At 40.6% G+C, this 15,780-nt stretch overlaps 2 protein-coding genes across 3 annotated transcripts in view; both read right to left on the minus strand.

The window, feature by feature from the left end:
• Positions 1-7,332: 7,332 nt before the first annotated feature.
• LOC147025134 (apelin receptor B-like) lies at positions 7,333-10,611 on the minus strand. Its single transcript, XM_085885800.1, has one exon. It carries the CDS (start codon positions 9,495-9,497, stop codon positions 8,217-8,219), a length of 1,281 nt encoding a protein of 426 aa, XP_085741926.1. The 5' UTR covers positions 9,498-10,611; the 3' UTR covers positions 7,333-8,216.
• Positions 10,612-12,024: 1,413 nt separating this feature from the next.
• LOC147025135 (receptor-type tyrosine-protein phosphatase delta-like) overlaps positions 12,025-15,780 on the minus strand; it is a 278,354-nt gene continuing 274,598 nt past the window's right edge. For both annotated transcript variants that reach the window (XM_085885801.1, XM_085885802.1), the window contains one exon: positions 12,025-15,637. In XM_085885801.1, the coding sequence (XP_085741927.1) occupies positions 15,569-15,637 (69 nt within the window). In that variant the 3' untranslated portion in view covers positions 12,025-15,568. The remainder of the gene's footprint in view (positions 15,638-15,780) is intronic.

A 15,780-nucleotide genomic window follows, 5' to 3' on the forward strand; every position in this document is an offset into this window, starting at 1 on the left:
ACGGAAAAATGAGTTTGCAATACTTAGAATAATGTTCGTAGTGATTTATAACGAGCCTATGATTGCAGTGTGGTTTAAGTGGAGTTGCTCCCGTCTAGCGGCCGTATGGGTCTCGGAGGTCGACTCGGAACCAAGACTGGTGCCCTGGTCGGCGTTACCCCCACCTCTGGTTGCGAGCGCAGCTCTCTGTGTTCGCTCAAGGCCGTTGGGACGGGCGTTGGCGTCTCTGATTGTGAAACCCTAACTGATTGTGGTGCGTGAGTTGTTTTGGCGCATTAGATGCATGCAGCCAGCGGCGCTGTTCAGTGCCCCCGGCCAAGGTCGATCAAGGCTGGCGCCACGACTTCCAGACAGCGGGCTTCCGGCCTCGGAATGTTTATCTACATCGGGTCTGCCTGGGGGGAGTGGGCCGGAGGCGTTTGATGGTGCCGGAGGAGGTTGGCTCGAAAGGTCGGCACGACCTCGGCGAGGGCCATGTCAGCATGGGTCGCCTGGGGGCGTTTTTGCTGCGTAGTGCTGCTGTGCTTCTCATTTGCTGCTTCATATCGGTAACGCGGTCAGAGTGGGGGGGGGGGCCTTGTGCACCCCCGTCTTTGGAGCCTGGCCTTTGCTGCTCCACTCGCTCGTATCGACACATTATATGAGGTGGTGTGCTGTTCTACTTCGCTGTTTTCATTTTATTTCCATGATTATTATACGGAGTCCTTCGTGTTCTGTATGCTTCTTATAATGGTGATCATTTAATAATCATAGTTTTAGGGGGGAGGAGTGTGGTGGAGTCTGTGGGCCTATGGGGAAGGGCATGGTGATGATGCATGGTGGGCGTGATGATGGGAGGAGTGGCCGTGGGGGTCAGTGTATCGGCAAGGGATATGAGGTGTGCGCACCGCCTGAGGCGTCGTAGTAATGCTGGAGTCGTCCGGCTCGTGTGTGTGCATACGAATAAAGGAGAGCTGCCGGGCAGAGTACGCCCGCACTCGTACTTGTACAACACAGCCCGGCTCGACTGTCCTTCCGCTCGTGTCTGCCTGCTAAGCATCTTCCATTTCAGTACATAACAGCTGCCACTCTTCTTACTAGCGGGAGGACTGCCCACTCAGCCTTCAAGCTGCCACTTGATTTAGCGCGATCAGAAACTCCGACGTGCAACATCACCAAAAATTCAAACCTCGCTGACGTCCTCAAAAACTTCCAACTGATTGTATGGGATGAATGCACCATGTCACAAAAGGGTGCTTTTGAAGCCCTGGACAGAAACCTGAAAGACATCAGAGGAAATGTTGACCTCATGGGTGGAGTCACGATGCTCCTAGCAGAAGACTTTCAACAAACTCTTCCAGTTGTTCCAAGAGGAACCCAAGCAGATGAAATGAAAGCCTGTCTGAAATCTTCTTCCATTTGGCGCAAAGTCAAAAGTTATACCCTGTGCACCAACATGCGTGCTCACCTCCATAGTGACATTTCAGCCAGAAACTTTGCCGATTGGCTGCTTGAATCTGGAAATGGAACAGTTCCATGTGATAGAGATGGAAACATCTCATTTTCAACTAACTATTTCAATATTGTCAAAAGCATTGCCGAACTGAAGGTCTCTAAGTTTATCCTAACCTGGAACACCATTTCAGGCATCAGAAATGGCTTTGTGAAAGAGCCATTTTGGCACCAAGAAATGGTTCGGTCAATGCCATCAACACCCAGATCCTCCAACAAATTCCTTCAGAACGAAAATCATACAAAACCATCGACACTGGTTGATCAAGATCAAGCAGTCCAGTACCCTGTGGAATTCCTCAACTCCTTGGGTCCTCCAGGAATACCACCTCCCAGCGTCACCTGAAAAGTAGGAGCTCCAATCATTTTGCTCAGAGACTTCGATCCTCCCAAGCTCTGCGATGGAACTCGACTGGTTATCAAATTATTGATGACCAATGCAATTGAGGCTACCATCATCACTGGATGTGCAAAAGATGAAGATGTTTTTATCCCACCGATCCCTTTGATTCCAACAGAAATACCATTCCAATTTAAAAGACTTCAATTCCCCATCCGTCTTTCCTTCGCTATGTCAATTAATAAATCTCAAGGACAATCTTTAAAAGCTGCCAGAATCCATTTAGAAGTCCCTGCGTTTCCCACGGTCAGCTTTACGTTGCCATGCCAAGAGTTGGCACACTAAGACACCTCTTCATCTCTGCTCTCACTGGAAAAACTGCAAACATAGTGTATCCAGAAGCTTTAACATAAATCATTTTTGTCAATAAACAATTAATCAAATTCAGCCTTTTGTGTTAAACTTTATTTTATTTAAATTGGGGAAATAATGTGAAATTTATCCCGGGCAACACCCGGTATCTCAGCTAGTAACTAATATATAAAGTTCATTCTAACCACTCACTGACTGAGTGATATGAAAGTTCAGAACCTTCCGGGTGATATAGAAAGCTGAAATTTCTCATGTTGATGCACATCGAAGCCAATACACCGGGGGAATTTTTTTAAAAATAAAACTGTTGGAAAGCATTCGCAAATGAAAAAATAAATAAATGAAAATAAACAAATGAAAAAAAAAGAAAAAAAAATGCAGGTGAGTGACCAGAGACAATGAGGAAGCAGGGTCATTTTGCGTGCTGATGGACACCGAAACTGATCCATGGGGAAAAAATATCACAGAACCCTCGGAATGCGTCCATAAATGAAATACATAAATAAATAAAAATAAAAACAAGCCGGGAGGCGACGATGGTTTGCGGACATTATTGAACAATGCCACGATAGGTACAATTGAGTTCGTGGAAGCTTTCGAGGAAGCCCTACCGTAAAAACCTATCTCTTCCGTCAAAATTGACCAAATCAAATCGGATTTTTTATATGTTGTACTTCTGGACATTACGCACAGCTTCTAGGAAATGAAATTGCGAGAAAAAAATCGAGAAAAAAAAAATAAAATAAAAAGTTCAAGTGGACGTAGCTCCGGTCACAAGGAGCGTGGGACGCCCCTTGTAGAAAAAGACACAACTAGACCATGATATCTGGCTTGTGTCCAAGTTTCATCAAGATCGCATCAAACGTCACGGAGCTATGCTCTGGACAGTCACAAACAGACAGACAGACACAACGAAAATAGTGGTTACCATTTACATCGATATAACATGTCGATGGACATCGAAGCAGAGACACCAGGAAAAAAACATCACAGAACAATCAAAAAGCGTCCATCAATGAAAATATCCGAAAATAAGAGCAGCCTCGTGCTCACTGCAGATGAGCGACCTGAGACAATAGGGACATTGGGAGGTCATGTTATGTACCTACATACAAGCACAGTTATGTTATTGCTTACAATGTGGAAGCATACCTCATGAGTATATATATATATATATATATGTATATATATATATATGTATATATATATATATATATATATATATATATATATATATATATATATATATATATATATATATATATATATATATATATATATATATATATATATATATATATATATATATATACACATACACACACACACACACACACACACACACACACACACACACACACACACACACACACACACACTTTTGGTAAACTTACCCCAAGGGGAGAGCATACATGGACACGTAAGTGACCCAAGGATCATTTATTTCATTAGTCTTTGTACAGATAGTCATTGGTCTCTTGTCAAAGGGCTGTTTGGAGGAATGCGTTGGCTGGGCTGTATTTTTCCAGTGTAATGTCTTCCCCTCCTCCCCCTCTGTTACTGTCAATCTTTCTTCCTTTACAGTTTACACCATCGTTCTGTTCAATCCCTCTGTTACGTTCAATCATCCCTCCTTTACCCCATCGGCCCATTTAAACGGTCCACCAATAATTATAATCTCCCCTCCATCAAACATCCTTTCAACAGTCCCTCCTTCACCCCATCAGTCTTACCTTCAATTCTGTGGCCATTCTGTGGTCCCTCGATCAGGCAGAGTTCCTTTCCATGTTCCCTGCATCCGCGGATTGCTTGATGACCCATCGGGTGCTCTCCCATGCATGTTCATGGCACTTGGTGCTCGTCATGGCCTGCGGGCAGGGTATGGTGCTTGTTGCTGGTGTGGTGCAGTGCGGAGCAGTGCAAGTGGGCATTTTGCATAGTGTGGAGGGGGCTAGGAGCTCTCGTCGCAGCTTTGGGCGCGGAGAGGGAGGGATGGGGGCTTCATTTAAAGGTTGCTCAGAATGGTGTTGCAATTTCTACAAGTGACGTCGTGCACCCACCACTATTGGCTATGGACCAATGGGAAGGGGAGAGGGCTTGTGGAAGGAGAGAAGAGAGCTGATCTGAAGAAGAACCAGAAAGGCAGAAGCACACAGGACAGCATCGCATGAGCATGGACCAAAAGTGCTCCTGAGTAGACGGCTCAGAAAGCAGAAAGGCTGAGAGAAGCAAAAGGCAGAAAGCAGACCCAGAAGGCTGAAGAAGCAAAAGCGAATGGGACAAGCTCGCATGAGCAGAAGACTAAAAGACTGAGAAGACTAAAAGACTGAGGAAGGAACAAAAATGTGCGAGGGAAAAGAAAGGAAGGTTTCACGAGCAGTTGGTGTCGAGCTTCGGTGGAAAAAACGAACACTCTTCCCACAAGCGTCATCCTGCCCTCTCGATCCTGTCAGCCACGAAGGACGAGGATGGTGAACGGCGGCACCTCATCGGCAGGGACCTCATTCGGAAGAAACTGAGGCAGAGGAGGGTGAGTTGCACATCAAGCTCGTATATCTGGGATGCCAGAGAGGATTTGCCTTCTGTGTCTGGGCACCTTAGGGACGTGGCTGAGTGTCGCCATCATCACTGCCCATCTTCCCCATCCATTGTCCTCCACATTCTCCTGTATATTTGTGTGAGGTGAGGTGAGGGAGAGAAGGGAAAGACTGCTTTCCTATTCTCCATTCATTACTTTTATTTTCAAGTCCTTCTTCTTTTATTCTTCGCCGCTAAGTGAATGATGGCCAAGTCTTTTGTTTAAGTAAAATTGAAGAAGAATACTTGTTATGATCAAATCTGCTCTTACGTGCCTTTTTGCTTTCTTGCTTATAGATAATTGCTTGTAAATGATTGTTTGCTTGTGTGTTTGTAATAAATAATTGTTTGTTGCTATTTTCAATCCATCTCGGTTTTCTTTTCCTTTATTGGTCTGATGCGGTGCACAAGTAAGGTTAGATGGAAAGTTCTACCCCAATAATTTGCTTTGTTAGCCAGCGCACACTCACTGTAACTCTCGGCAGTAATCCGAGTGTGCACTGAGAGCACGTGACCCCAATTAGCCGGCCGGCCACAGGTAAGGCATCACGCAAAGTAGTGTAACCCTGCCTGGATTGGCTGTGCCAATCGGCGTTCGCGGTTGCTGAGCAACCTGCCGGTGTGTGGAGTTATCTGTGCCCGGCGGCCTCAGGGCGTTCCGGAGGGAACCAAGTGCTTCCCCTCGTGGCAAGCATCGAACCCAGATCCGCGAATATATATATATATATATATATATATATATATATATATATATATATATATATATATATATATATATATATATATATGTATATATGTATATATGTATATATATATATATATATATATATATATATATATATATATATATATATATATATATATATATATATATATATATATATATATATATATATATATATATATATATATATGTATGTATATATATATATATATATATATATATATATATATATATATATATATATGTATGTATATATATATATATATATATATATATATATATATATATATATATATATATATATATATATATATATATATATATATATATATATATATATATATATATATATATATATATATATATATATATATATATATATATATATATATATATATATATATATATATATATATATATATATATATATATATATATATATATATATATATATATATATATATATATATATATATATATATATATATATATATATATATATATATATATATATATATATATATATATATATATATATATATATATATATATATATATATATATATATATATATATATATATATATATATATATATATATATATATATATATATATATATATATATATATATATATATATATATATATATATATATATATATATATATATATATATATATATATATATATATATATATATATATATATATATATATATATATATATATATATATATATATATATATATATATATATATATATATATATATATATGATTATATATTATTATATATATGATTATATATATATATATATATATGATTATATATATATATTATATATATATGATTATATATATATATATATATATATATATATATATATATATATATATATATATATATATATATATATATATATATATATATATATATATATATATATATATATATATATATATGATTATTTTTGAGAGACTTGGTTAAGTTTAAATATATTCACACGTATGAAGGTTGTGAATCTCCTGTTTTCTTGCTTTGTTTGAAAATCCAGCTGCGCTGGACCTCCTCGGATAATATATTTTTAGAGCTCTGATCACAACAAGCGACAGGTTGCTCAAGTATCCCCCACCCCCGTCCTTTCCCCCGTGTCATCCTGTTTGTAAAACTTGTCGGAGTCAAACTCCCAACAGCTCGTCAGCCCCCAACTCGAGGCAACCTTGGTAGCGTCCGCCCGACTGTGCCAACAATGGCAGTTGCAGCTGCGCACATTTCCAATCGGGAATTGTAGGGCTTAAAGGAAACGAAACTCAGGCTTGGGAACCCAAGGTCTTCCCGTGGTGTACCAGGCTCCAGGTGAAGATTATAAGGTCCCCCATCTCCTGCTTCATCCTGTTTCTGCCACCGTTGGCATCAAATTGAGCCACTCATTCTGCATTATCCGTGGCCATTAGGCCCATCAAGCTTGCACACTGGTTGCCAACCTATGGCTGTTTGTCCGTGCTCTCTCCTTTTTAAATACTGAGACTCATGCAAGGAAGAAATTGAAAATTGTAAAAGTGTTTGGTAGGCTTTGACTTGGCCCAGGGTTAAAAACCATCAACCTACCAAACTCTAAGTGGATGCTCTAGCCATTTCACCACCGAATCTGCTGGGATGGAAAATGTAACTTTTACAACAATGCCAGTCAAGATAGACATACAGAGGCATGGAAAAGAGTAAGAGTGGCAGCCAAGAGAGGCCAAGTGTCTTGTAATAATGGCACAAGACACAGGGCAACTTACATTTTTCCCTTCCCGGATGATCAACTCAACAATGTGGACTCTAGGTTATAACAAAAGGTCATGTTTATTCCTTTATTTAAACGTGACATTCATCAAAGCATCAATGATTACATCATGTTGTGCACATTTCATTACATGAATTGTTTAAATGTAGTTTTACAAAGTTGAAGAACCAGGAAGCAGATTTATGCAAGAAAGTCTTCAGATGAGTTCTATAAGGCAACTGAAGATTCCACTGAATGATTATTCCAAACATACATGTGGACACATGGTTATAGAAACTCAATTTGCTGCCTGCAGCGCCGATTGAAGTAATAGCACAGTGCTTGCTAATGAATGGTAAAATAAACTATAAATAGTCAATAACAACATAACTAGGTGAAGGTGTAGAATGTTTGGGGATATTTGACTGGTGATTGTGGGGAGTGCAGTGATAATGGGGTGGGGGGGGTGAGTTCAGGTTCACTGGCCCATAAGCACGCATGATACATACAGTAATAGGTGAGAGTATCATTGTGTGATTAAATGTCTATGCTTGGACAATTACAGGCTCAATACACAGTTTAAAGGATGACAGAGAATTATAATAATAACTATCAGGATTAAACACAAAATGCAGGTTTTCAACATAAATGTTTGCAAATAATATAAGGAATCCAAGACTGGATATGCAACATGAGATTGGGACAGGAAGTCCATGACATGGTTGAAGACAAGTTTATCATTGCTTTCAGCTCCTTCAAAGTCAGACTGCATGTCAACATGCTCATAGCATTTATAATCATCAATCGTAAAATCAATTTCAACAACATCTTTCTTGAATGCCGTTTAAAAAGTCTTTCGAAAATGATCAGTTATTGTAGAATTTCAGAAGTGCAATCATGGAGGTCATTCCGGGATCCACAGGTCCAGCTGTGGATCCACACCTGTTACAGGCTGGTTGAGTCTGAGTGACTTGCCTCTCCCATGTGAGGGCCATGAGGCACACCATCATTGTGGTAACCAGGATTCAATTTGGCTTTTGTCCGTGAAGAATGGCTACAGCAGCAACTGCATGAGCGTGTTGATGGCTCATTGTACACAGCATATAGGAGTGGGTTGAGACAGCTGTTGCCATATCCAAGACACAGTGCATATGGAAGTCCCCTGTGGATGGCTTGCTCAAGGGAGCAATGTGGTGCAATGAGCTGAAGCCAAACAAATGCATCAAGAGCACGGAGAATGTGGTACGGGCCCCAACAGATCACAAAGGCTGCGAGCAGTGCCAGTAGTGTACGGCGGAGCCGGGGAGTCCTTTGAGGAAAACGTCCACTTGATGATGAGAAGTGTGCACTGAGGTGTCGCAAGAGACGGCCATATGAGATGAAGAGCAGCAGCACAGGCATGCCAAAGCCAACAGAAGCCTGGAAAAGAGCAAGAGCAGCAGCCCAGAGAGGCTTGGTACCTGGGGATGCAACACGGGACAGGTCAGAGGCACACACAAAGCTCACTGCTTTGGCATCAGTTGCACTACCACCAGCATCTATGTGCAGGCCTGAGTCATTTCCCTTCTGCAAGTCCAGTTGATTCTCGTGCTGCTTCAACGTGGCCAGAGTGAAAGCTGGAAGTGCCGCTAGCACCGCGCCAGCCCAGACAAGAATGGCAGCAACTATGGGTCCAGCTCGTCCAACCCGAGATCCAGGAGATCGTGGTCCTGGTGGCAGTGCACGGGTCACGGTGATGCATCGCAGCACAGCCAGTGCACCCAAGCTGAATACACCTGCATACATGTTCGCAGTGGCAAGGCCACTGCAGAGTACACACAGTGCTGCCCCAAATGGCCAGCGGTACCCCCTGGCTGCATATGCTGCCCACAAGGGTAGAGACAGCAGGAAGAGCAGATCAGCAGCAGCAAGGCTGGCTAACAGAGCAGCAGGGATGGGCCGAGCTCGGAGCCGCATGCCAAGTGCACCTTGTAGTACACGGATGTTTGCTGGTAATCCTGCCAAGAATGTGAGAATGTAGGCTAATGGGATAATTACTAGGCTCGGTGGCCAGTCCGAGTAGTCACAATTGCTCTGAGCAGGTGTGTCCAGTATGTCTGGGTCGTAGTTTTCATAGTAGTCGTCATAGTAGTAGATATTTGGTGCAGGGCTGGCACCCAAGTAGTAATCACCATAATCGATTGGAAGGGCAGGAGGAGAGCTGGCAAGGTGGAACATACGGGCCATTCTCGTTAGTTGCTGTTGTGTCGACGCCAACTAAGGCTGTGACTGTGTGAAGTTTCTTCGAGGCGATATATTTATACAGAAGTGCTGATCTTGTGAAATGGTTTCCCTCCCATTCCTCATCACAGCAGCTGCAGGTGTTACCCGTTTTTGTAAGCCCCGTATCCCGTCTCCACTCTGACATCCCGTGCAAGACGTTTTGCCGGAAGGGCCCGTGCACGTCATACACCTTCAGTATGAAATGCAAAACCTTTCTGTGCTAGGCCAGGCTCGGCCCTTCAATTGAATTCTTCAACAACTAAAAAATGCAGAATAATATTGCAAAAAGACAACTGTGTAGCGTAGTTGCTCAATTGGAAAAATTAACATTCTACATTATTGTTATCAAGTAGATGATCTTAATGGGAAGGTACCCTCCTAGATTGTTTAACTTGTGTTGCCATTTCCATTTCCTTGGTTCCATTCAACAGTTCATTGACTCACCTGAACAATGGGGTTGTACTTGTGCAAAAAACATGATTATGTTCTCTCAGTAAAAAGAGTGGGGAAGGGGGAGTGTGGGGGTTGGGGGGTGGTGATGGGGCTGGTAGGATATCTTCAACGGTTGGATACTTGCTTTTGATCTGTCGAGCCTGAGTTCGAATCCGAACCCGAGTGTAAACTGTCCCATTGCTGCTTTGCAAGAAGGACATTGTATCACTGAGTGCGCCGTTCCTCGGATGTACGTTAATCTGGGGGACCTGTCTGCTGAAATTAGTTGGTGGACGTTAAAGACCTCACAGTGTCATTTGATGTAGAGTAGGTGTGTTATAGCCTAACTTTCAGTGAGGTGCTGCAATTATGCAATCTAGTGCTGCTAACATAGACATATTTCATAATGCGCAATAAAGAAAAATGGTAGTGCTTTTGGAGGACAATCATCATATCTGCAGGACTTAGCTGCAAGAGTTCTTCATGGCAGGATCGTAATCAGTTGCTTCATGAGGGTGTTTTGAGGTGAGTGGCTCACCTCCTGATCCCTTTAATACCCGTCCACCATCGATAAGGTTCGGGTAAGGAGTAGTGCTGGCAGGATGGCCAAGAGGTATGCACACTCTCCTCTAAGCTGTCAAGCCTGGGTTTGAATCCCGACCCAGCTATAAACTGTCATTCCAGTGTTTCACAGATAGGGTGATTCATCAATGTGTGTGCCATCCTTCGGATGGATGTTAAATGGCGTTTCGTCTTGTGGCATTTGTTAGTGGACGTTAAAGATCCCACAGTGTCCTTCATTAAGAGTAGGTGAGCTATCGCCGGCACCATGGCAAAATTCTAAATTCCTGCCCTAACCAGCAGAAAGAATTGCATCAGCGGCACAGACAAATGATGCTACCCTGCAGCCTTGTGCTGCATACAAATGAAGAAAAAGGTAAGGAGTGAAGAGCACACTCATCGATCACCTGGATTGAAACAGACTAAAACTATTCACTTAATCAGCTCACCACCAACTAAGATCAACATCCATTCCTTGTATCACCCATGACTGTGACTAGTGTCCTAGCTATATAATACACTGCAACTGCACGTCCCCCCCTCCAACCCCCCAGTTCAACACTTCCTCCCAGCCCTACACAATTAGAACCATAATAAAGAACCACAAAGAGTGAGTGTCATTATGCTGAGAACCACATCACCTAAAATTCTACTTCAACAACTTTCATCATAGGTAGGAATCCTGGGCTTCCCAACTAAGTACCATCATGGGTGAACCATCTAAACATGACTGCAGTGGTTGAAAAAAAAAAGATACCACCACCATCTTCTCAGGAAAACTTGGGATGGAGACTAAATGCATACTAGTGCTACCCACATCCCAGGAACAAAGAAATAAAATGAATTTACCATTGTAATGTTACAGATCACAACGTTATCAATTACACGTGATCGAACATACAATACAATATCATGACTGCAAAATAAAATATATTAAGACGAATATAACTCTTCACAATGCTAATGAAGATCTGCAAGTGCTGATACTTTTCCTTGCTTAAAGTAGAATGGAAATGCTCGTTTTAATTGTGAAGATGAGCATCCTTCGGCATTGGCGGACAAGTATAACAATGGAGAAAATCAACTGAACATTGACGGCAGTATGCTAACCACCATGGGAAGCAAGGAGATCAAGATGATGTTTTGGGCACGAGTCTTTCTTGGAGCAAAAACACTTTCGCATTTTCACCCTTCAACAAAACCAGCCTCTTATGCTCCGATGAAAGGTTAACCCTCAAAATGTTGGCTTCTCCTTGCTTCCCACAGTGGTTAGCATACTGCTGTCAATGTCATACTTGGATTGATTACAAATCTTGCTTAAAGCATTGATAAAAGTGAAATTAGTATTTGTTTGGAAAGGCAATGAAAAGTGTTGAACAATTAAGCTTTTCTAAATTTTTTCTGTAAATTAAAAAGACAATACAAACACACTGTTTCGTGAACTTTTGCCAAGACTTGGGAATTAATGACTAATACCAACAGACGTGTACAGACAGAGTTTGTGATGAAATACATCAAGAACTGCATTTTTATTTTTTTTAAATAAAATGCTTTATTAACTCTGTGCTCCATGAAGAGCAAGGCTGGTTGGGTAAAAGGGGGCAAAATTTTGCAAGTGTGTGAGTGACAATGAGACAGATCTTTACAATACAGGACATCATGAATCATTACCCAAAAGGGCAATGTGCAAACTTCATAAGGATCAACAGAAGTCTTTAAACAGTTGAATTGGATAGAAATCCTCATCAGCAAGGCAAGAAAAGACAGGAAAGAGAAGGCATGAGAGATGGAGGTGGAATAATTTATATCAAACTATATAGGCCAGTTCAATGAACGACGACGCACCCGAAGGGAGCAGCACTCAGTAATAAAATAATTTTGCAAAGGTTTGCATCAACACAAATCTTGGACAACTCTGTCAACTTTAAACCTATTCTGAAGACTTTTTAAGCAAATCAAGTTAAGTAAAATAAAAGGAACATTCATCATCAATGTATATTTGCCTTTAGGTCTTGGTACAAGGTCTTATAAGATCATTGCTCGAAAAATTATTCTGGTGAACATAATCTTGGCCTATGTTAGTAAGTATAGTCGAGCTCTGATTTGGAAGAACATTGTAGGAGCCCTTTTTAATAAAAAAAGGTTAAAAAAACCCCAAAAAACCATATTCAGTCATACACAGGTAAGCAGGCCAAAAAGGTTGAGGTGTACATTCTCATATTAACTGCAATCAAATTTAAAATGCTTTCGCAGCTCTGCAGAAAGACAAAATGGTTGATGCAAGACCAATGCAAACCAATCCAGAAGCCATACTTAAAAGTTGGAAAGCAATACAGCATCGCATTATTCAGCCACAAATTATTGTTTTTTTTTCTGACAAGCAAAGACAAAAAGTAGGTGAGGGATAAGGGTTGGGGGAAGGGAGGGGGGCAGGAGAAATTGAGATCAAAATTGGAAGACAGAATTAGAAGGCTTTTATAAAGATAAACCTAAGCAGAGTCGATAAAGAATCATTCTGTTGATGATTACAAACATAGCAATCATTCATTATATGTAATCGGTGAGTGGTGATAAAATTCAGAAAAGTGGGATAAACATTTATGGATTTCCCACCCCCCCCCCCCAAAGTGAACCAATTTATCTTGGGTACAAAAGCATTATTTAAATAAGTGATGTTTAATCAATAGAGGGAAGTTTGCATTTGGAGGTATTCACTTCGATGTAACTGAAGTTCACGGCTGTAGGTATATTATTGGAAAAGTTTTGACTTCAGACGGACTGTGTGGAGTTGGGGAAGAAATACCACTTGTGTGTGAGGGTTGGTGAGGAAATACCTTACGGGAACCACTTGTGTTCGGATGAGAAAACGATGAAGAAAAATATTTAGTCTTCCAGTTTATAGTGTAAGCATCTACTACTGGGTCATGTAAGATGGATTGGTTAAGAGTCAAACATGGGAACTTGAGGATGTTAAGGCTGTGGTGTGATTCGAGTTAGATTTGAGATTAAGAGTAGTTCGAGGATTGTTTCAAATCGGGCTTTCGGCCTGGGCTTAAGTCTCACAGATAAAAGTTTCAGGTCGAAACGAAACGATAAGATTTGATATTAGTATCCCTTCACTGTTAGTGACCACACGTAATCTAACCGTTACAAAAGGAAATCGGCGAGCAAACTCTAAATCAAATCCCGGTTACAATGGAAGGCTGTTTCAGTGTCAGTTTTGTCTCTTTTTTTTATTACTTAATGTACATTTTAATGGCAATTCTCAGATCCCTTTTAGAGATTCTGGACTCTTATGGCATTTTGAGTTCAAACTACTTTCTACACACGGTTTTGATATTCTACAGTATATGTACAAAGGATGACAACTTCACAAAAAAAAAAAAAACATTAGAATCTACCAATCAAATCCACTCTCTGAATGCTCAGGCAATATTCCGCTTGGTTGCTTATCAAGTCGCACAACATTCAATGCCCGTTGTGTCGTACAACACCAAAACCAAATTTGGATCTTTGTTTCTTTCCCTCCTCTAAGCGCTACATGACGTTAAGTGAGTAAAAAAAAAAAAGATGATTACTTATCAAACCGAAATGGGAAGTCTTCAACAGCTCATTGTGTTCTTCGTGTATTTCTTTTCAAGAATTCCATTCACACGTCAGTAGAAGTAATGTTTTGCAAACCATCCAAAATGCTGCCTTTTTTGTGTAAAAATACAAACACTCGATTGTGAAAAATATAATAACTCGATTAACGATGATCGATGTGGTTCACATTTACATTAATTAGGACATTGAATTTTCATCGTCAAGTGAACGTGACAAAAGAATGCACAATTATCGGCCAAGCTTTTACATAATGCGCTTGAAATAGACAAAGATGTTGAAGGAAAAGCAACCAAATATAACTATATGCGAACACAAGTACTCACCTAATAAAGGGCAACGAGCCAAACAAAGCAATAAACAACAAAGCGAAACAACAAAATGTTCCAATTCCATAAACCTGCAATGGTATCGTAACCGACGGTCCGTCTCTTTTCACAGAATCTTGAAAGCACTGGGTAATGACATGTTTTTTTAAAGCATCGAAACAGACATCGGTTTTAAGTTTGTGAAGGTATCGAAAAGCAAATGCAGTTGTAAGTAAAGTGCAACGTTTTTATCTTTAACTTCCTTTGTTAAAAACAAACAAAGAAAGGCAGGAAAGCAAACAAAGAGCAACCGTTTGGTTGGTGAAGGTTTTACCACTGATAATGAGAAGACGAAAGAGCCAAAGGTAGTTGTGATTTTATGTGTTCACCGAAGAGCTGCATTTCAAGGTGTTTTTCTTTTGTTTAATGAGACAAGCACCCACATCTTTGCTCTTTCATAGTAGACCTTCAGTGCATGGCCCTTGGTACCCAACCACGTTTTTGCATTCTCCCCAAACACCAGATACCGTTCTCATGCATTTCATGTGTGAAGAGTTCCTAAAGTATAATGTGTGAAAATTAACTCGCACACCAAGCGTAAAAATGGTTCAAAACAACGTACCCGACACATTCCCCATCTTGGGTCTTCTTTCTCTCCCATTCCCCAGCCTCAATGAGAAATTCTCTCTTTTCCATCTATGATGTGATGCAATGGATTATTGTTCTTCATGCATTTTGCCTGTCGAGAATAAGGCGGCTCAACCTATGAAGATCTGGATGACTTAATTTGGTAAAGTAAAAGCCTAGTTGAAGAATAGAGTGACGAAGAAAGAGGAGCGATGAAAAGAGGATCGTTGCAAGAGGACATGATGTGGAAATGATATTGAAAATAAATGTATAAAAGGATGAATCAGAGAAGATAGATTATTCCGATGTTATTTTGATGATATTAACCCAGATCATTTTGTTGACATCATTAAAAGTCGGTATATTATTGTACTGTTGTGGTGACACCATTGCTTTTCTTTGTAATCCTTTTACAAATAGTATCCCATTGTTGTTTTGGGTCCATTGCTGTTGTCTTCTTTTGGCATGTTGTTTTAAGTCACATAGATGTTGAGCTGTTTCGGCTCAGTTTCCAAAGTGGTCAAAGTTTCCCAGGTACTCCAGTGCCGCTCGATAACAAAACTCGTACTGTTCCTGCAACAGGAATGTAGAAGATTAATAATGTAATAAAAAGACAATGACAGCAATAAAAATAACAAGCAACAAATTGCACCTTTTTAGATCAGGTTGTCCATCCAGTGGAACAAGAAAATTGTGCACCAAACATGCTCGGCCCA

This window comes from Eptatretus burgeri, chromosome 6, assembly GCF_056783735.1.
Source record: "Eptatretus burgeri isolate ZD-2024b chromosome 6, Ebu_testis_v1, whole genome shotgun sequence".
In the NCBI taxonomy this organism is placed as follows: Eukaryota; Metazoa; Chordata; class Myxini; order Myxiniformes; family Myxinidae; genus Eptatretus; species Eptatretus burgeri.